Below are 22640 nucleotides of genomic sequence, written 5' to 3'. Positions count from 1 at the left end.
CTATCTACTGTAGGTTTACTGTTGCGCTTTGCTCAGACACAATTCAGTGGTAAAAATTGACAAAAAAGTATGGTATTGTATAGGCTATTCAAATTGAAGATGAATCCATGTCATCTCCTGTTTCTGAATAAGAACAAAAATAAGGCTTCATAGACTCTTTTTGATGGCGTGTCTCTGGTGTCATGGATTGCTTAAAACTTGAATATTTTCCCTAAAACCATTAAGCTAAATTATTCAGTGTCTCTCTGGTGTCTGAAATGTGTAAAATGATTACAGTTCACAACAAGGGCTGTGTGGAAGTCTGTGTGAATGATGCAGAATATCATCAGTGTGGGTATTACAGTCCCCGAATGACGCAAACCAGCAGTTTTTTTGGCGTGGCACACATGTATGAATGCATTAAAAACGCCAATTTGCATATATTAGTTGCCCATCAAGCAGATGCCCTTCCCACCATAAATAGCCATACGTTATCATACATGATCAGAGTTTGATTGGCTGCTGCACGAGGAGCAAAGGGGGCATGCAATCACACTGATAATCTTCATTTATTTGGTTGTATCAAGATGCAGTTTACATTCCCACATGTTTGGTAATTGACCTCCAGCTTGTATAAGGGTCATGTGTCATGTGAATGTATGAGGTGTTTGAAGTCTGACGTAAGAATGATGGAGAAGATGGTTCAAGGGATACAGCGACCCCTGCAGATTAAAAGAGGTATTGCCACAAACTTGGATGCACCTCACAGAAAGACACACATAGAAAGAGAGATACTGTATAGAGAGGCAGCTGGTTGAAAATAATATAGATTAAGAAATAAATAAAACGATTAGGCTACATAAGTTTAGGCTTAAATCCTCACAAACAATAACAACAACATCAATGATAATAGCTTTGGGTTACTGCTGTGCTGTTATTACTACCACACAACCACTAATACTAATAGTGGTATAAATACAATTAATGATGATAATGATAATGATAATACCATTATATTGTGTTAGTAACAACCGCTAAAACCAGTTTAGTCCGGGATTATAGATTTACATGCTGTCTTTTAATAATTACTTTTGTACTTGTTCTGTAGGTCCTATACTAACAGTGATTATTAAATGCGGATATGTGTAATAGTTTTTTTTTTTAAATTATTTTATTTTATTTTATTCATACAGATTTTGATACATGGACCTATTTGCAATGGAAAGAAAATACACAGAGCTCATACGCGTTAAGGGATAGGTTGCCTCCTGCCCGGCTTCCGTACCCGGACCAGGAAGTATCTTCATTCAGTCAGTTCATTCAATTCGTTCTGCACAGTTTTTACACGTAGTATTACAACAGTGGATATTTACTTTCTGTCAAAATGCGTCGGAGAACTGAAGCACAAGCATCGAGCAGTGAACCCGTTAATGCCGATAAAAAGGTAACGCAAACTTAACGTTAGCTAGCTGCTATAATAGGTAGTGCACATGTGACAGCTCTGTGAGCTAACAACAGCTGATTCACTACAAAAGTTAACCTCGTTTATAAGTGTTTGTTTAAATCTTTAAAGTGTGTTTTTAAAGTGTGTCTTCCTGCACACAACACTAACGACGTGTGGAGCTTTGAACTGTGTCAGACACTGTCCTACAGTCTTGTACAGAGAGAGGAGGAACCAAAGTTGAAAATCAGCATTTTAAAATCTCTTTTTTGCTAAATTTAATCTTATGCACTTTTAACCTGCTCGCATTTCTTGACTCTAACAAATGATGCCTATCAGTGCATTAATTCGGCATACACAGAGCAATAACAACATCATGTCTCATAACAATAACTCATAGTATGGATTTGCAACTCGAATTGCTAAAAATAATACAGTTTGTTAATGGTGTGCATGGATATAGCCTAGTACTGTGCAAAAGATTTAGCAGTTGTATCGATATCATTTTACCCCATACAAAGTGCAGTAGATTTTTAAACTAAATCAAATTAATATTCTTTGTTACTCCTTTGCCTTTAAAACATCACAGGGAACACTTATGTATGGCCCTCACTTTATTTTTGGGGTTAGGATCATGCTGCAGAATGATTTTAGGACTGATCTGATGCCTCCCACATTGTCTTATTGAGTGTTTAATAAGAATCTAAAATCTGATGTGCTTCAAACTTTTGCATGGTGTATGTGAAATGTAGAAATATGTGTATGTCAGTCTAGTATGTTGATGAGATGATGTAATGTGTGAATTAACATCACATTTTCTTCTCTATATGAACCAGGAACCAGATCAAAGCAGCCAGTCTGGAGCTAAAGGCAGAGTGTCTTATGGCTCTGTGCTCATAAACATTGGGAAATGTTTACTTTTAATCATCGTCATCCCTCCATTCCTCAACTATGCCTCACTTCAGAGAGAAGGACAAGTGCTGTTGCCTAAAGGTTTTTTTTTCTCCAACTCTAAACTCATTGTTCCTTTAAGTTTAGTTTTATATTAACGCAGAGAAAGAAAAAAAACAAACAGATTTTCATAATTAAGTATGTTAATTTTAAAAAGCCTCTGCTGGGGTTTGTTCGCAACTTCTCTTTAGGCCAAATGAGACTTTTTCTGTGAAGCCTTATCTTTGTCTCTGTTTGTTTCCCTCTCATGTTCAGACGGCCAGATGGTTGATGTTAGTTTGGGTCAAAAGATGCATCTTTTGTGTAAAGGAAAAGGAAAACCAGTTGGTAATACACATTTTTTATTTGAATCTGACAGTCACTTGTTTGTGTGTCTTTAAACTGAGCTCAGCCTAACCAGTTATTTTCCTGTTTAGTCATCCTGGATGCACCCACAGGGATGTCCTCAGACATTTGGTTTCATGTCCAAGAAAGTTTGGCCACACAAACAAAGGTGGGTAAATTACACAATTACTGTGTATTATGCTGAATGTCTGAATTTTACAATATTTATTAAATGTTATGGCCTTTTTTAATACTCCTCAATATCCCATACGATCTAAAATGATGAATCACATTCCTAAGACTTACTGATGATGAGTTAGTGTGACATTGGTTTGCCTTTGACTAAGAAATCCAGTGGGTGGTCTTTCTGTGGAATCCACTACTACTGATGCAGCCGTTTCATTTGTTGTCAGGGCCATGTAAGGACCGATCTAGCTGTGGCTTTGCCACATCGTCTCTGCTCAACAAGGACTCAGCACAGCAGAAAGTCGGGGCTGACAGCCTGCCCCATGTTGTTTGTCTGAAATGTGACCCAAATGAGGTCACAGGCTTGTTGGAGAAAGACCTAGATCTATCTCAACAACTACATCACAGCAGCAGTTACAAAAACAAACTAAAGCTGTCTACACCTGCATATGTATCTTATTTTTCAGTGTTACACAACCATCATGTATTTGATATGCCTCTGCAGTGCAGGGAGGGGCAGTGTGCGTGAACATGTAACATGGTTATTTAAAAAAAACAACCCTCTATGCCTGTGCTCTCCCTGTTTGTCTGTCTGTCACTGCTCAGGTTTGCACCTATGACAGAATGGGACTGGGCTTCAGCAAACGGCTGATGCAGAATGAAACCACAGGAACTGAGAAAGTTTGGGGGATGTCAACAACTGGACGGTGAGAACACTTCTTTAATTGGCACTCTTCCTGTGTGACTGTCACATCACATCTACAGTAGGATAACACTTTCTCCAGTCTCCATACACCAGAACTATATTGTAAGCATAAAGGGATAGTTCAACACTTTGGCAAATTGGCCTATTGCCATAATCCCTATAGTTTTAGGAGTAGGTTTGTTACCTTTAATTGTCGGTGCAAGCTATTTTTAGAACGGCGGAGCAGAGCCACGAGCTGCTCAGAGCTACGCTACGGAGACTGCTTGCTGAAAAACTGCCCCTGACAGGAACGCACATCAGCGGTTTTGCATGAATTTACCTCGAAAACAACTCTTGTCTCGTAACGTTCTGTTATTATCTCATAGCGTGGTGAATGTGCAGGTCACAACTTGTCCACCAGAGCGTTTTGGAGTTGTTGGATTGTGTATTTGATGAGTTTGATGAGGGAAACCAAGAAATCCCATGAGCCTCCGTAGCTTACTATAGCTCTGAGCAGCTTGCGGCTCTGCTCCGGTGTTCTAAAAAATAGCTTGCACCGACAATTAAAGGTAACGAACCTACTCCTAAAACTATAGGGATTATGGCAATGGGCCAATTTCCTAAAATGTTGAACTGTCCCTTTCATGTCAATATCAGTTTGAAATCTGTTTTTTTTATTGCCATGAACTGTTTTATAATTTAATGAGTGCGTGGGCTGTTTAACTGTTGCTGCTGAATTTGTAAAGACAAGTTTTTGGAAACGCTAAAAGAAATGTGGAGGAGCTACACAGGACTGTAGTGTTGATGTGGTGAGTGGCGAGAAGCCAGAATTTAGTGTGAAGCATTCTTTATGTTGAACAGGCCTGTGGTAATGATGACCTCCTCTGTTTCTATGGTGACCTCCTGTATGGCTTGTGTCAGTGTCAGGAGACAGTAGCTCAGGGCTATGGGAGGACAAATGGTTTGAGACTGTCTCAGAGGAGCGATAACAAATCATCATCAACAGAGGCTTCCGATGGAGGCCAGGTGTTTGCACGTGTGTGTTCTTGTGCATGCGTATAATACAAACTAGATGGCACCTACTTGTAAAACACAATTCCTCTGTACCATCACTACAACTCTAGAGGGGATGTTTTTCAGTTGTTACAAATGCTGACCTAATAGATTAATACGTTATTTGACAAAATATTTAGTTTTCAGTGATGAAGAACAGAGGAAAAGCAGCATCTGTTTGCGTTTTGAGGAGCAGAAACCAGCAATTTTTCATCAGTGTGTCAGCCAGCTGTGAAGCCTAAGTATGAATGAACACCTTACTGTATGTATTGTCCATTTCTGCTGAGCGCGCCACTGTCCCGCCCCGCCCCGCCCCACCCTGCGTCACTCTGCTGTGGGATTGGGAAGTAATCTTCCTGCCTCTGACATGGCAACGGGTTTTGTCGAGCCTTAAATCTGCCTAAAGGATGAGCAGGTGTGGTTCGCTGACAGTCAGCAGTCTAGTTTACCTTGGCACCTGGCCCAGAGAGCACCGATTTCAGATGCAAGCGATCAATTTCCCAGAATTCAATATCTCGAGGAGTTTCACGACTGCCTACCCTTAAGTCTTGTGAAATCTGTTCTTTTCAGCGTGACACCACAGTTTTGATTTATTAGCACAACAAACCCAGGACGACAGATGGCTCTTGGAGAGGAGCCGCTGCATCTCATGTAATGATGAAGCTCTCCCTCTGATGATATAAGTTCGCTGGCGATTGTTTGTCCTGTGGTGCTCTGGGATGGAGAGGAGCCAGCAGTCCCCTCCTTTCAGCAGCACTGTTTATTTTGGTGCCATCATGTCTGGAAAGTGATTAAATAAAGAATATTGCTTACTTTCAGTTTGGCCAGTTGTTCACATACTTTATTATTGTAAGACAGACTTTCCCCTTCTTTCTTAGTTTGTAGGTCATTTGTAGGCCTCAATAATGACTCTTCAGTGGGTTTTTAATAAACCTGTTAACAAGCAGAGCGCAGATTAATGAGATTCATGATAGCCTGTTGTATTCATCTATAATGTTGCGAGGCCTAATCTGAATAAATAAACCTCGTTGGCCCAGTTTGCAGAGTGTCCTGGTTTCCGTGCAGAGACAGATGAGTGTTGTTGTCTTCCAGGATGGTGGATGATCTGCACCGACTCCTGCAGGCTGCTGGGATTGCCAGGCCCTTCATCCTGGTGGGCTCCGAGCTCGGCGCGCTCAACGGCAGGTTCTACAGCCACATCCACGACGCGTAAGTACCGTAAATAAATTCTCAAAGTCAAACAACTTGACGCTTTATATGAAAGTCAGTTTTCTCATTGTGAGCTGCTGCTGCTGCTGCTGCTGTGGCCCTGGATGAACTTTGTCAGGTTTAAGGGAGATAACCCTGTGATGTCGTTTGGGGTCGTCTTGAGCTGTGACTTCTTAACGGGAAGCCAGGATATCTTAGCTTCACCAACTTTAATTTGCACCAGCCCCCCTCCCCTCCCTCCCTCGCCCTGCCTGCCTAGTAATACATTTCTGGAATACCAGTTTAATGAGAAAAAGTCAAATTAATTCAGTGTATAATCCAATATGAAAACAGATTTATGCAAAATTCCAACTATGAAACATCTTATTCGTAATATTTTACTCTTCAGGCAACGGTGATGTATTAGTTTTTTTTTTTTTTAATTACTTTAATAGTTTATGTGACATGCTGATGTTCTAGGCTCACTAAGTCCCTGCTGAAGACAAATATATTTGAAAACAGCTAAAAACAGAGACTGAGATGGTTGAGGTGCATACACACAAATTACAATAATTGGATTTAATAAAGAACGTCACCAGGTCAGGTTTAGCATCTTTGAGAAGATCTGAAGATGACGACATTTAAAATAGCTTCCCATCATATGGAATGAAGTGCCTCTCAAACTCACAGTTAACAAAATATATTCCAGTGTCCGTTCCCATCATCCCTCATAACTCAGCCGTTGTGGAGACAACGCGGTGATTAATGTGACAAGTAGGCTGTACCATGAATGAAAGATTTAGTATTTAATCAGGCGCGATGTTGCTGTCGTTAAGGGGGGAAAATTAAGTAGTGGTGAGTGGATGACACCTCTCCCAATGGAAATATTGCCCCTGGATCTGATGTGTGCGCGTGGTTAGTTGTCTGTGGGGACACAGGAGAGACAAATCTACAGGAGGACAGATGTGATGACGCCATCCATCTCACACTCATTAAAGGGGCCAGGCCGGGAGGTTAAAGTGGACAAGGGCGGTCAATGAGTCTTACCTCATCTGAGAGAATTTGTGTGTGTGTGTGTCCTCTCATTGTCCGCAGGCAAGTGTCAGACCTGGTGCTGATTGATCCCATCCCAGAGGAGGTGTTTGAGCAGGACCAGTGGAACGAGTACTGGTGAGTGTACTGTACAGGAGGGGTTCAGGGGCGGAGGAAGGACAGAGGTGGAGGAGAGGGGGGAGGAAAGAGTGGAGGATAAAAGGAAAGAAGAAAGAAGATGGAAAGATGCTGAAGAAGCAAACACTAGTAGAGAGGCATGTGGAAAAACTGGAGTGGAAAAGAAGGCTGAGAAAAGAGGAGCGTGGAAAAGAGGGTGATAAGGAGCTCTGAAGGGCAGAGGGGGGAGCAGATAAAAAGCAAGAGGCGGTGAAGAGGAGAAGAAATAAGGAAATGAACTGAGAGAAAAAAAAGAGGATTAGGATGAGGAGAAAGGAGGCACAGACACTTGTTTTGCAAATTGAGCTCCAAACTTTTCCCACGTAGGTTTTTTTAATGGCGAGAGCAGCAGATTATCTTTGCTGGGTGGGGCTCATTAGCATGATTAATTGGAGTCCTAAGAAAGTCATTAGCTGAAGCTGATCACACACTTTTAGCATGAAACAGATGAGGGGAGGGCAAGAGTTGTGGTGGTTGTGAAGACTGACTGACAGAAAGTGTTATAACACAGCTTTAATGCTCCAGGCGAGATATATGTCAAGTGATAGTCAATGTCACAGCATATATCTCATTATGCATTAATTATCATACAGAGGGAACGGTTGTTATTAATGATAACCCGGAGTGTGTGGAGGATGAGCACTGGTAGAAGGTAGAAGTGTCAATTACGTAACACTTCCACAGATTGTGTACAAGTGCAGCGTGTCATGTGCCATGATTAAAAGGTATTTCACCGCAGAAGAGAGTATAATTAAGAAGTTATGTAACTTACAAAGATCATGCTAAGCTTTTAGTCGTAGCTGACAGCCCAGAATGTGTACACACCATAAACTCATCTCTGAAAGTGCAGCTTTGCTGTGTTTTCTGTCAGATACAAAGCAGATCAAAAAGTTTTTCCCTGCTTAAAAAACACGATGGATGGTTTTATCTCAAAACTGTCATTTGAAATTTGGATTTTTATTTTTCTCACAGATAAAGTTTGGACAAGACAACAAATGAAAATAAAACAGCCATATCACACAAAATGACAGTTATCTTTAACAATCCAGTGCAGTGGAAACCAAACCCAACCATGTTTTCATCTGTCTTTATTTGTAATAAACACAGAATTGATAACAGAATTGAAACTCTAGATAATTAACTTTTTTCACATTATCCAAAAGTTAATTTGAGTTTGTACCAGAACAGAATATGTTAACATCATTTATTTCATATCGTTCATGTGCACTGAGTGTTTATATATTTCAAACTACAGTTGTAGAAGTGTAATCAAAGCCAGTGAAGTAGTTCCTCCAGCTCCAAAGTGTATTATTTTGTGAGCATGGTTCAGAATAACCACCGAGGAGTTAATGTGTGCTCTGATATAACAGGGAAAAACGCTATGGTAAAATCAAGTTATCTCATTTTTAGGCATGACTCCATGACTTAGTGCATCTGCAGTCGCTCCACCAATCGTAGCTCGCAGCTTACATAAGCATGAGTCAAGTTAGATAAGAAATGGATCCCTGAAAATGGCCTAATTTGTACGTGACTCAAAGTGGAACAGCACCATTTATCAGGGGTATGTGTCCAATTATCCTCTGATTAATAGGCATTCATTTCACTGAGTACATGACAGTGCAGCCACAATCCAATTACTCTGTGGAGAAGCAATGGAGAAATGAAATGAACCAGAGACTTACATTTACTCCATTAAAAAAAAAACAATTTGATCATTGGTGTTTGATTTCCACGAGGGAGTAAAAATAGAAACAGGAGTGGGATATATGGAGAAGATGCATCACAGCATCCCATCGTGTTGGTTTCCATCCCCATATATACAGTAAATACAGTGTTACATGTATGTGTGTGTGTGTGTGTGTGTTTCTCGCTCTAAGATACGGGTTTATTAGCTGTCGGAGGTCTCACGGTGTTTGGTACACAAGATAAGTAATGCAGAAGGGAGCGGGGTTGCACCTGAGCAGGATTGTGAGGAGACTGTATCAGCTTTGCACTGGGACCGGAGGATTTACACATCAAAGACCTGCTCATTAACAGAGGCTCGCTCACAAAATTAGTTCTGTTACATCCTACAAAATGATTCGCCATCATCTCTTGAGAATGCCATGCTTGTATGTGTGTGTGTGTGTGTGTGTGTGTGGAGGCATTCACTTGTGTGTACTTGCTCTAAGGGGTCAACTTTCTTATTTGGGATTTCTCTCTGCAGACGTGGCAGCATGTGTCACATTTCCTTGCGGGCATAGATAATGCTTCCTGATGAAAAAGCAAGCAGTTGGTCTAGCATCAGAGATTAGGAGAAGCCCCGGCGTACGTCTGGACAAATTGCATTCAGGATGAGTGCCAGTGGTTTGACTCACTTGGCATTGTCACTCTTTGTTTCAGCGGTACAAGCAGAGGAAGCTCTGCATCACTTCAGTGCAGAACACAGAATCCTCTACAGGATGGCCCCGGTCTTATGCATGAGGGCATTGTCATATTGAAATAGGAAAGGGCCTTCCCCCTAAACTACTACTACTACTGCTGCAAACTTGGAAACACACAGTGTTGTTGAATATTATTGTATGCTGCTGTCACTCACATTAAGATGTCCCTTAATGTAATCTACAGCTGTCTTATTTGTCTGCTTACATTTTGCCAACCTGCAGCAGGGGACGGTTGTGCAGAGCCACATTGTTATGGTCCCACTTGGTACCAGGGACAGCTGTGGCCAACCCAGAATAGTCCTTTGCCAATCAAATAAGCTGTTTCTTGTACTAAAACTGAAAGGCCCATCATGTCTGTCTGTGCTGACGAGATAGGAGACTCCACTGGATCTCTGAGGTGTCAAGTTTAGTTTTGTTTCTTTACGCTCGTTCCTACAGTCAGATGGTTGAGATACTGTAGGCGAGAACTACACTGCTCTGTGTGCTGGATGAATTAAGATACTGAAATTGTCTGAAGTCTGACTTCTTCTTATATCGAAGCCACAGTCCAAGTCTGAAGTTCATGTTGATGCAAACTACATATTTCTATTTTGTATTAAAAGTTGGGCACTGTATGGCCACCTTGTGTCCTCTATAATCACAATCAGTGATCTGGATTCTCCTTGTTTTACCTAAACAAACCCCATCAATTTCTAATTAACTGGTCATTCTTTCATCTTAGGGAACTCAGTTGTGCATCTACATGTGTGTATGTGTGTGTCTCTGTGTGCGTCTCCTGTGTTTCGGCAGCCGAATTTGTGCGTGAACTAATTTACCCCATGGGGAATATATTTGCTCAGAGAGCAGAAACAGTGGGGAATGCTCTCGTCTAATGGGATGGTCCTTACAGTTTAATGAATGCTGATTGATTGGCAAACTCTCCGTTTTAATGTACCATTACTGTGTTTAGTGCAACTCAGTCCTCATAGGAGCAGCACTTGAAAGTCTCCTCATCCCTTCCCTCTGCATCTCACTTCTTTTAAGTCTTAGTCATCGATAGTTTTTTTTTTCTTACTTGAGCAATAATTTAAATACTTTTCAGCCTCATGATGAGACACAAAACCTGTAGTTAGCACGTATTTTTTAGGTATGCTGAGGGATTTCAGCTGAAGGATTTCAAGTGAGATTGGTTTTAGTTATACCCTCTCTTTATGTGTGAATAAATGCGTGATGCATAAAGCGGCTGAGAGAGCGCATGAGGTAATCGGTCTCTCAGTGTGGGCCGAACATCTGCAGCTGCAGGCCTGGACAGAAGCCTGATTGAGTTATGAATCCCAAAATGAAAACACTTTCCATCCCATTCATCATCCTACCTGTCATTAGCATGCTCAGCTAGGCATGCACACACATGCACACACACGGTGCAGATCACATAAAAACTTACACAGGTACGTCCTGTATGTTTGCAGAGCACACACACACACACACACCAGTTACCCAAACAGCTCGCTGCAGTGTGTAGCAGATAGACGTGTTTTGCGGCTCACCTGGAGCCTGCTCTGTATGACAGGCAGCGTATGACTGTCACTTTGACTGACGACCATTCAGAGTCACACAACTGCTGCATGCGGCTTGATTTATAAGCCAGACGAGGTTTAATATCGGAGACAAGGAGAGTGTTTCTATCCTTCCCCACAGCACTTTGTTAGTGGATAGATTTACAGACATAAACAGAGCCTCTTCCTCCTCCTCCTTCTTCTCCTCCTCCAGAGTGTCTATATTCTACCTTCATCTTCTAAAACATTCCAATTTTCAGATGCTACGGTCATTAATTTAATACTTTAAGTGGTGTTACGTAATCTCTGAGCATTTGCTTGCTCTCCCCGTCTCCTCTGCCTTCATTGGTAAACAGTAGCAGCCAGTGATGACATATCCAGTCTCCCTCCTCGGAGCCCATTCGCTTTCACTGTGAGCTGCGTTCAATAACCCACTGGAGCAAAGCCCTGCTCTAAACCCCTCCAGGAATCCTGGGCTGAGATTGGCAGCAATCAACCGGCCATGGGCCGTGGAGGGAGGGAGATGGAAGAATGGAGAAATAAAAGAGAAAGAAACTTAAGACAGCAGGAAATAAAATGAAGCAGCAGGAGAAGATGCAGAGGCTGTTGATGGACATTACGTGACAGAAATGTCAACTTTTGAAGCAAATTTGACTACAGAATATATTTAGGTTTTTAAAAAAAGCATGTTAAAGTATAGTGTGCTTCAGTATAGAAAAAAAAACACAGTCTGCATACTGTACATGCAGTACAGTTAGCGACTGCTGTACAGTATCTGACCCTACAGGCACCAGCAGGGTGTGATTCATTATGCTTCATGCTGTGGTTCTGTAACGGCTCCCAGTGCATGTGTCAGCCCCGAACCCCCGGTCCTCCCCTGACTCAGCTCCTTCCCCCCGCGCCCCCCTCCCTAGGTTCTCCCCTCGCATCTGGAGACTCCCAGACGAACCAGGAATGCCAATTAATTGTAATTAGAACCACTGTAAGCGTAACTATTGCTGTTATGCTCCGCTAATGAAGAAGGGCTGCCACGGCCCCTGTGTATTTACCCCAGTGTAATCTATAGTATTGATGCAGAGAGGAAGTGTTGGATGCTGAGCTCCGCCTCAACGCAGGCTGTGGTGCAAGAGTGGCACCTTGTGGTCATACTGGGTGTTGCACTTTGTATTTGTTCATGGAGGGAAGTGCTGTTCATTACCTATCTCAAATGATTGTGTAAAATATCTTATATAATTATAAATTAGTATAACTGATATTTACTTGACAGTGTGAAGCCTGATTTAAAACCATTGTTTCCATCTCAGATTCTTTGAGCACAAATTATAAGTGAAACAGAATCGTAGTTTGGCCGGCAGTAAAGCAGATAATAAGCAGAATATCAGGCTAGTTTAAATCAGCTAATAATCAAATAATAATGGTTTGAGTGTAACAATAATATCGTATCAATGAACAGCTGTGGTTCATTCTCTCGATATTCCCCAAGCCAATGACTGTCTATTTAATTTCGATGGCGTGTCTCCACTTCCTCCCACTGTACAAAAATGAAGCCAAAATATCCTGGATGCGGGCGCTGCCATCTTGTGCTGGTGACGTCATTTGGAGCCAGAGTGTGTGTAGTAGAGATTGGCTGGTGCAGCCGCGGCACGGAGATCCTGTCCATACGCCGGCCTGACCCAACCGTGAGTCAGTCACAGCTGTCATGAAGTCACAGTTGTTGTTTTATAGAATCAGATCACTCATTGAAAAACAAACTTTGATTATTCTTTTAAGATTTCTTTTTTAGCTTGACTTGTGCTCTCACATGAAGGTGGTGAGGTTCAGGACCTACACTTCGGCCTGATGTTTTTTTCCCCATCTTTATACACAATCATATGTTCGAAAGCCTCCTGTTATGGTGCTAGGCTCGCCTCGGCTCTGCCTAATCAAAAACCCCCTCCCAAAGGTTAGCCCAGCACCTAACATAAACCTACCAGTCCCTGCGTGATGCATCGACTTGTAAGTGGAGTTATTTCCCTGGGTGAGTGCAGTCGTTTCCTACCTGGAGGGGGTCGTGTGTTGTGGGAAACTCACCCAGGTGAACTGCGTGTCCCTGACCCTGTCCGTGGGTCAGCTCCGGCCGTCTCCTTTGACTTCGGTTTCTTGGACAGCCCGCTCTTTGTTTAGTTGCTTAAGTTCATTAAGTGTGGGTCAAAAAGAGAAACAAGTGGTGGTGTGGTGGATGTCGCTTCAGTCTTCTCGGTGTCGTTGAGTCACCTTTTCCCTGTGGCGTCTCCCTCGTGAGCCTCTGCCTTCTTCCTTCTTCCGGCCCAAAATCCCGACTCCCTCCTCGGGAGCAGCTGCCACCAATTTTGAGAATCCCCCAACACCACGCCCCCTTCTCACATGTATGTCAGTGAGTCCCTAGCAACCACTCTACCGTACACCCCACCAGACTGACTCATAACTCCTCCTAAAAACATTTCACAGCACAATCAACATTTCATGACCTCTTGGAGAGTCAGTTCTTACAACCAAAATAACTGGAAATAATTATATTGAGATGGAAATAAAACATAATGACTACTGAATAATGAGGATATACTTTTAATAGCAGATGACAACTTTAATGCAAAGTTTAAGGATAGTTTTTGAAATGACCAAATGTGATGTTAGATTGCGATGTGAACAGCGCTGTACAGCAGGCTTTACAATACAGAAGCATCATACTAGATTTAGACCTTTCTTTGTTGTAACAGTGTGTTTTGCTAACGTACTGTAGATAAAGCCTACACCAAATATTGAAAACTGTTCCACTGTTTAAATTTATGTCAGACTGTTTTTTTGAGTCTTTTCAGTATACATTTCTGTACATTAGCAGCTGTGGGGCTTTTCTGTCATCACATGTAAAAGAAAATCAATATTAGCACCACTGTGTCCACAACTGCACTGTACTCTGGGAATTTACCTACCAGCCAACACATAAAACACACTGACCTTCATAGTATTTGCTTTTCATCAAATATATCAAAAAACGTTTTTTTGTAACACAGCAGCAAAGCAGAACTTAGACTCCATACATTTAAGAAATTCAGGTTATTAAAACCTCCTGGTTCATTTAAAGGGATAGTTCAACACTTTTTGCAAATTATCAAGCAAATTGGCCCATTGCCATAATCCCTATAGTTTTAGGAGTATAGGTAGTAGGTTCGTTACCTTTAATTTTTGGTGTAAGCTATTTTTAAAACGGAGCAGAGCCGTGTTATTTTTCCATTGTAAAAAAGACAACATCACAGTGTCAGCAAAACAACACAATGAATATCAATATATTATCATCAATAAAATCACTTCCAATTGTTGTTCTCCAAGCATGTCACAAAAATGCACACAAATATAACACAGTCAATATTAGTCAAGATAAATAATTATATATATTTATCGATCGTTAGGTTGGGATTAGCGCTGCAATTATATTGTAGAAATGTTTTTTATTCTGTATCTTTTTTATTACCCAAAAAGTACAGTAGTTGGACGGTATCTAATGCTCACATAGAAAGTGCACATATACAGTGTCAGTCTGTGTGATCACTGAAATGTGAGTCAATGGAAGCTCCACAGGGTCAGTTAACTGAAATCCTTGTGAATCGGAGCACAGTATAGGTTTAACAGTCTAGTATGACATCTTGGGTCCCCAGATCTTGAGAAATTTAGGCTAACCAGTGATAAGGATACTGACTTTCAGCAGAATGAAACCAGATCTGAGGAGAGGAAACTGATCTCCACTCTTAAAACTCTCGACCATGACCGCACCAAACACGAGACTTGTTTTGATGCAAAGGGAAAGAGTCATTGGAGGGATTTGGTGTGTGTTTGCTTCTGATTATACTTTTGTTTAAAAAAAAAAAACCAGGGTGCAGAATAACCATGGGTCCATCCTTTGGAGATTTGATTATACAGTGCTGCATTAAGAGGGATATCGTGTTCCACATGTTAAATTCAGTTTGTAACGTTATAGCATTATCACCAGACTTGTAACTGTAATGAAACTTGACCTTATAATAACCAATATAACCCTCCATATATCCATACATGCAGGGTTCGTCCTGCCTGTGAGGCCTCATCATGCACCTGTCCACATTCATATGCCCTCATTTTTTATAATAGTCTGAAAGTCTTTGCGGTTTAAAAAAAAAGAAAAAAAAAAGAACGGTCCTTTGGCGTAATAGTTAGTTGAGCCTCGTGTAATAGTCTATGTTTAAATGTTCTCTGCTCATTGTAATAGTTGGCAGAAGCTCGTGTAATAGTTCGTGTTTTGTGTGTGAGCAGGCTCTCAGGTAACAGAGGCCCTGCATATGAAATGAGATGGTAATGAGGAGGAGGAGGAGGAGGAGGGGAGCCTTATCACTACAGGGCCAAATTCCGACAGTGAATTGCGCAGTTGTAACAAAAGTAACAGAGCGTCCATTCAGCCTGCACTAATCCAGATGGGAAAGTCAAACAGCAGAAAGTCCACGGCACAAACTCATTTCATCACTTTATTAATTTAGATATTGCCTCCTCGCTCCTGTGGGGAGAAAAAAAAAAGAGCCCCTCTGAAATGACCAACATCGGTGAGGCGTTTTGCTCTACATGGTTCCCCCACTTCGTCTCCTCCCGTTATCTGTTTAATTCATCCCGCCAATCTTGGCTGTCTTTACCCACTAAATTTCCCTTTGACACGCATGCCTTGCTTCGCATAATCCTCACTCCGGGGCAGAATTAAAAATGGAAAAAAGAGGAGGGAATAGGACAGGTGGCTGGAGAATCCTTGAAATAATGTTCAATGCCAGACCCAGGAATGATTTGACCAGATTCAAACTTGCAGGGAGGGGGGTGGTGGTGGTGGTGGTGGTGGGGGGGCGTGATAGGAAGAGAGTTTTTTCCCTTTATTTTTGGAATCAAGGGGTAAGAAAAGGGTGACAGGTGGAAAATGTGCAGAGACTGAGAAGTCCCTTAAGAGCCAGGTCAAAGAGTCAGCTCTAAATTGTGGTGCCAGAATGACTTCAGGGGAAAACTGTGGCAAGGAAGATGAAAATGTCAAAATGTCACTCTCTGGAGGTCTGATTTGAAAAGTTTTCTCTGTCTGCTGAAGACAGAAAATTAGAGCAGTCGACTTGTTCCCCCCCCTCCCCACTCCCTCCTCTGCCTATATCCATTATTGACCTGTAGGGAGTGTTTCTTGTACCGTGAATATGGCAGATATGTTATCTTTCACCGCCATTTGTTGCAGCTGAACAACCATTCTCTGCTGTTTCTATCAGCTTTATCTGACCAATCACTGCTGACATGCTTTGCCGGCGCAGAGCTTGATATTTCTGAAGCTACAGTTCTTTGGGTTGCAACACATCTTATCAACAGCGAGTGAAATGGGTTATTATACACATGAAAAGTGCATGTTTATGATGTAACTTTGATACAAGCACTATAATGGCGCTGCAGTGGCCTCAGAAGTCTACCTGTTTTGAAATGCAGGCAAATGCTGTTGGTCTCTAGACTCTGAGTGAAGATACAGTTCACCTCATGTACCGTGTATGTTTTGTTTCTTAAACGTATGGTAAATAGCTTGTGCATGGAAAAATGTGATACATTACAAGTATGGATCACTGTGTGGGTTTAGCATATTTTACTAGTTAGTGTTTAATACAAAGTGCAGCTGAGGCGGATGGGAAATGCCATTAATTTTGTAGGTACAATATTAAGTGATAAACTCATATTAGTATTCTTCATAGAGATCATTTTATTGTGGCAATCCAGCTGTTGAGACATTTCATTAGAAAGTGAAATGTCAAACTGGAGGTGATGTTGGGTTGACGTACAATGCAATACAATACACAGTGCAATACAGTCCAATAGGTTATTTCCTAGGTTGACACCTCACCTCCCTAATATGTTCAATAAAAGGTTCCCAGAGCTCAGAGCGACACTGAACAGAATGTACAGTACTCAATTTATTAACGGTGAGAACAAGAAACAAAAACCAGTGGAGAAGTCCAAACATGAGGGTTGCTGTATTACAGGGGGGGAAGTCAAGGGATGACTGGGTTGTTTGAATATTTGATCATATACTATAACGAATGGAGGATTGTGTCATGTTCTATATTAAATACATCAACAGAGCTAAACTAGTACCTTGGTTAAACAAATGTCAAACAGGCTTCTTACATAGATGTGAAGACTCCTTTGTTTTCTGTTTCTATATAACTGCAAATGGAACATTTGTGTGTTTTGCACTATCTGGACTATTTGTCTCTTTCTAATTGATCCCAGGCATTTTATTTACAAAACTACCTAAAGCATTTGAAACTGTCAAAAGGTAACTTATTGATTGGACACTGAAATCTGGCGTAGTGTTGAGTGTAGCAGAGAGGAAGCGATGGGACACTGGGGCATAGTGTTATTAGTCTGGTCTGATCAGGAGTAAGACTAAAGCAGGGATGAGTGTCTTCTGGTGCTCAGGGGCTGATCTACAGTGTGTTGGCTGCATGTAGGGGCAGGCTTTTTCGGCACGGCGATGGCGGCAGCAGGCACGCGGCACTATTGATTGGGCTCCACAGGCTGAGACCAGCCAATTCAGAGCACCAGTGAGCCGAGACCGATTGGGCCTCCTGAGTTACAAAATCCCACAGCTCCTCTTCTTTCGTCTGCCAAAAAAGAGTATTTCTCATTCCCCAGGCAAATGTTGTTGAAGAGAAAGTTTGAGATTCTGGGTTGAAAGCGACTTGAGGAAGGAAAATATCACGTCCGACTCTGCTTGAATCACTATTGAAATCATTAAAATCACCCTTGTTGTACTGGCGCCATGCTGAGCTGTAGCATGTTGTCAAGCAACAAAAAGACGACTAATTTGGTCGTGTACAGTCTCATGATGTCTTGCTATTGGAAACCAATGATAGTGACTCACTGGCATTGATCGTTGACTTCACTGATAGTTAGCAAATGATCAAATGAATGCGTAATTTGAAAATCTACAGAAAATAACACACTCAGGTCTGCGGTTTCTCAGCTCTTTGTCCCTTTTGACACATTGTTTTGGATTGAAGGTCAAACTCTCTTCAGGTTTTGCTTCCAACAGAGGCAGGTGGCTGCTTTCAGTGAAAAAACTCTCATATACTGACTCCAAGTTGTGCAACAGACAAACAAAGCAGTGACAAGATGGTTAACATGGGACAATAGAGCCAGTCTGAGAGAGGGGGTTGGCCTTGAATTGATCTGTTTTACATAAACGGTTTCTCTGTACCTGCCAGGTGGGAAAACTAGAAATCATTTGAACAGCTAATTCGTGCCAGTGTTCTGTTTTGAACTTGTTTTGCTGCATGTACAGGGTCAAAATATAAAGAAACACAACTTAAAAAACTGTTGTTTAAATGGTTAAATATGAGTTTGTCATCTGCTCAAGTTAATGTGTGTGTCTCTGTCTGTGTGTGTCTGTGTGTGTGTGTTCAGGTATGGTAAGCTGTTGCCATCATTCCAAGCCAGACAGTTTTCAGCAGCTACAGGGCTGAGCCGCATGCTGATTATCCTCGGGGTGATTGAACCGACTATCAAAGGCGAAAACGTCTCAGAGGAGGTCGTCCAGCGCCAGGTCAGGCTAATGCACACACAGCCACACACAGCCACACACACACACACACACACACACACACACACACACACACACACACACACACACACACACACACACACACACACACACACACACACACACACAGATTACAATGAAGCATATCTCAAAGGTTGTGAGATTGATTGTTCAAAAAAAAAAAAAAAAAATCAAAAAACCTGCAAAAATCATTTATTTTTTATTGTTGTTTCGAGCTGAAAGAGACTCAGCGGGTCAAGAGTAATGCAGAGGTGTTTGAAGGAACAACATTAACATAAACATGACAAGTCATCAGTGTTATAAAGACGCTATCATACTTCAGATGTGGAAATTTGAAGTCCGAAGACAAGACGTTGAGAAGCTTTGTCTCTGTGCGCAGACAATTTCCTTGAAAATAATTAAAAACATGGAGGAGGAAAGTGATATGTGTGTTTTCAGACATTTTAAAAATGCACATCTCCCATGTTTCCTCTCCAGCCACAGGATGGTGCTAGTGAATAATCACGCCTCCGCCTCAGCAGAGATATGAGTGGATGATGATTGCATGAGCGTTTGTCTTCATATGGTCGGAGACTGTGAATTTGGCATGATATGACACCAGACATCGTTTTTAAATAAATGAAAATTGAACCCATTTCTGTGGCGCTGACATGACGCCACACCTGCACTGTATCTTTGGACGCCTTCTATATTGTAAACCTCAGCCTTTTGACAGGTTATACAGTTTTTGAGGGAAAGGCTGTTAATATAAGCTACAAGCTTTTTGCTGTGTATTGCAGATGAGTTTTTTTCTACAGGGGAGGGTTTTCTGCTCAGATCTGATGTGAATTTTGAAAAAAAAAAAGCAAAACAAACATACTCTTCTGCCTGTCCTAAAGACCTGTAGTCATTTTTTTTTTACTTGCAAGAGAAAACATCCCAGGCAGAAGGGGAGTAATGGACCGTAGTGATGTACAACCGCCAATACGTTTGGTAAAATGGGAAAGTGCTCTTGATAGAACCTCTAACATCCATGGAGGAGCATAGACAAAGACATAATTACAGTAGAGGTAATTTTTCCACCATTATCACATTCAAACCTTACAGCTCTACTTCAGCTCCTCTTATTTTATTTCTGCACAGAGAAACAACTTACACTTTAGTGGCCCTCTGTGAATGCTCGGTGACGTTTCTAACATCCATTCAGCATTAAATGTTTTTCCCGCAGCTGTCTGTGTGATGCGATGATGCCTGCTTGCGTTGGATGAATACGAGCAGTTGGTTAAGACGCCTTGTTCTCTGCTGCCAGCCACCCACGATTTGATGGCAGTAGTGATGAGGGACCTATTTCAGCTTTTCAAGTATTACAGTTGTTGCCAAGGAGATAAGGACATCATTGTGCTTGAATTCTCCAAGGACAGAGAAAGGTTTTGTAGACAGGCTAGTGAAGGTTATAACGCACGCACACACACACACACACACACACACACACACACACACACACACACACACACACACACACACACACACACACACACACACACACACACACACACACACACACACACACACACACACACACACACACACACACAGTCACTCACACACACACACACACAGTCACTCACAAGCTCGCCGAACTCAATAGAGCATGCAGTCCATTTCTCAAGGGCATGTTCTGTAACCACTGCTTAATTGAACTGGAGCAGAATTGTTTGCTGCTATGTTAACGGCACCAAAGCTATTTGGTCTCATCACATGTGGGTGATAGATACAGTTAAAGGGGAAATCTGCTCAGTTTGAGAATTCACATCTATTCTAGTAGCGTGGTGAACTTTCCCTGCCCCGAGCCGCAGAATCAGAGAACCAAGACCAAGATTTTTAGATGTGATATTGTGATGTGTTCTCACCCGGAGCTTCTTCACTGAATGAACCGGCCACTGACTTCACTGAATCTAAATTGTCTTTCTATAGCCCAGTTAATTCCCCCTTTTTTTTGTCAGATCATCTTGGAAATGTTAATTTCAAACGGATGTTAGAGACTTTCTTTGCATTTGTAGATGTCAGCAGGTCTGTCTCAGGGATGTTCTGAGTCACATTATGCTTTATACAGATCTTGATCACAATACTGATACTATTGATGACAACAATGATTTTCGATGATGCTACAGGGACCTGAGGTGATTGCAGACATACAAAAAGTGATAATGTACAAAACACATCTATGTGAACTTTGCAGTGTGTTCATAAACTCTGGGTATGTGGTGAATTTAAGCAAAAGGCTGATCTGCTATGACTGAAAAATGGATGATTACCATTACCACAATCTTTTATTGATATCAGAATTGGGTTGTTCTCTAAATTATGGTAAGCACTATTAGGACTAAGTTGCTGTACAATGTGAGTTCGTCTTCTGCTATTTAAAATTATGAAGAAAAATCCTGTTTATCAATCAGAAATGTCAGCTCACCATCAATGTATGAAAGTACCATAAGCTTTATTTGTAAAGTTTATGTGTGATATGTTTTCTAAATGTGTTTCGTACCATGAATTGTCGTCTTTAGTTTTGCCACCTGACCTGTCACCTCGAGTAAAAACACATTCATTCATCTTAGATTTATTTTCTGTATCTCTGTCCCTCATAGAAATACCTGCTCAGTAACCCTGCCCACCAGAGCAGTGCTGTGGATGAACATTACTTTATAAATGAGAGTGCAGCTCAAGTAAGGTATGGAAGACCTACCCAAAAAGGGTTTTTTTCCCCCACAATTTATCTACGTGTTTGTTTTTATGTTGAATGTGGAAATCAGCATGAACATTGAAATATTATATAACCTAACACATGTCAACATTTTTGTTGTTACTTTAAAGGGACATCACAAAGTTTAAGCCGCTCTCCAGCAGAGTTTCAGTGAGCGTGCTCACCGGAGATTCCTTTGATGAGGAGGTACCGCCGCACCTGAACCAGGTGAGAGAGTTTCCTCCAGCCTCCTGCACGGTGACTAAACAATACTGTGATAGCTGTTGTGGAGAAAACCCATAGTAAAAACGTTCTTTCCCTACACCAGATGGTAGCTGAGCTTCAAAAGAAATTTCTGGAGGAGTCCTACCCATCAGCCAATCACGTTCACATAAAAGGGGCAGACCGGCGAATGATCTACAAGAAGCCATCTGCCATCAGCCAGCACCTGAGGAAGCTAGTCATCCAGCGACAAGCCAAACAGCAGAGCGAGTGACCCGTGGCCAAAATGTGACTGTACCCTCAGACCTGGACGGAGTAATGGTTGAATATGTTTTAAATATTCAATAAAATATCCGAGTTATCTTTTTACCTGTCCCTGCAGCGATGTGCAGAGATTGTCTACACGGCTGCTAAGGTTCATCAAGGAGTCAATTTGAGAACACGTTTTGCGCAGCTCTGCTTCATTGGAGGCTTTTTAATTGAAGGTAACTGGAGGGTATTCAGTGAGATGAAATATTTGCTGTCTTAGATTTGGAAAATCTTATCTTTCAAGTTGTTATTTCAGTCTCTTTGCCTGATTGGCCAGTGCCAAAAATTAATACATTTACTGCTTATCAATGTAAAAGGCCACATGTCACAGCTCAACCTGATACTTTTTTTTTTTATCTCATCCATTTCTGTCTTAATATTCTGCCATGTTATAGCTTCAGGCAAAGGTACGCTGAGCTCCTGTGTCTCTGCTCCATCAGCTACATCATTTGTTACCTGCATATGATTGAGTTACATCACAATCAGACGTAAAGCTCTGTTTTTGGACTATATTGATTAGATTAATTTTATGCACTGCAGATGGATGAGTCTAGCTGGCAAACCTTACATTTTTGTAAATAAATCTTTGTCTATTTGTAACTGTGGCAAACGTGAGCTGTTTTTTTTTATGTATATGTGCAGTTCTGTGAAAGAAAGACCAGAGAGCAATGGTTTATCCTGAGGATTTAAGTTTAATTATGACACCACATCAAAATAAAAATTTCCAACAGATCTGGAATTTAATTCCATCCATATACATGCATAGCAACAACGTTTTAAGAAACATTTTCTCCCATAATC

The 22640-nt window shown here is 41.5% G+C and overlaps 1 protein-coding gene across 1 annotated transcript; it reads left to right on the top strand.

Annotated features, from left to right (window-relative positions):
* The first annotated feature begins 1273 nt into the window (after positions 1-1273).
* On the top strand, positions 1274-22524 carry LOC310999373 (uncharacterized protein). The gene is made up of 11 exons (XM_083989774.1): positions 1274-1423; positions 2257-2413; positions 2627-2698; positions 2788-2864; positions 3488-3588; positions 5712-5828; positions 6903-6977; positions 18433-18571; positions 21214-21296; positions 21440-21536; positions 21637-22524. Exons 1-11 carry the CDS (start codon positions 1364-1366, stop codon positions 21802-21804), a joined length of 1146 nt encoding a protein of 381 aa, XP_083845900.1. The 5' UTR covers positions 1274-1363; the 3' UTR covers positions 21805-22524.
* The last annotated feature ends 116 nt before the right edge of the window (positions 22525-22640 follow it).

The sequence above is a fragment of the Trachurus trachurus genome (assembly GCF_905171665.1).
Source record: "Trachurus trachurus genome assembly, chromosome: 16".
Taxonomy (NCBI): Eukaryota; Metazoa; Chordata; class Actinopteri; order Carangiformes; family Carangidae; genus Trachurus; species Trachurus trachurus.
The sequence above is the reverse complement of the archived record's forward strand: the minus strand, read 5'-3'. Positions and strand labels throughout refer to the sequence as shown.

Excerpts from the sequence above, each read along its gene's own strand:
- LOC310999373 (XM_083989774.1), top strand. The coding sequence starts at position 1,364 with ATGCGTCGGAGAACTGAAGCACAAGCATCGAGCAGTGAACCCGTTAAT. Across the intron at positions 5,829-6,902 it reads TACAGCCACATCCACGACGC|GCAAGTGTCAGACCTGGTGC; the intron begins GTAAGTACCGTA and ends CATTGTCCGCAG. Across the intron at positions 21,297-21,439 it reads GAGAGTGCAGCTCAAGTAAG|GGACATCACAAAGTTTAAGC; the intron begins GTATGGAAGACC and ends GTTACTTTAAAG.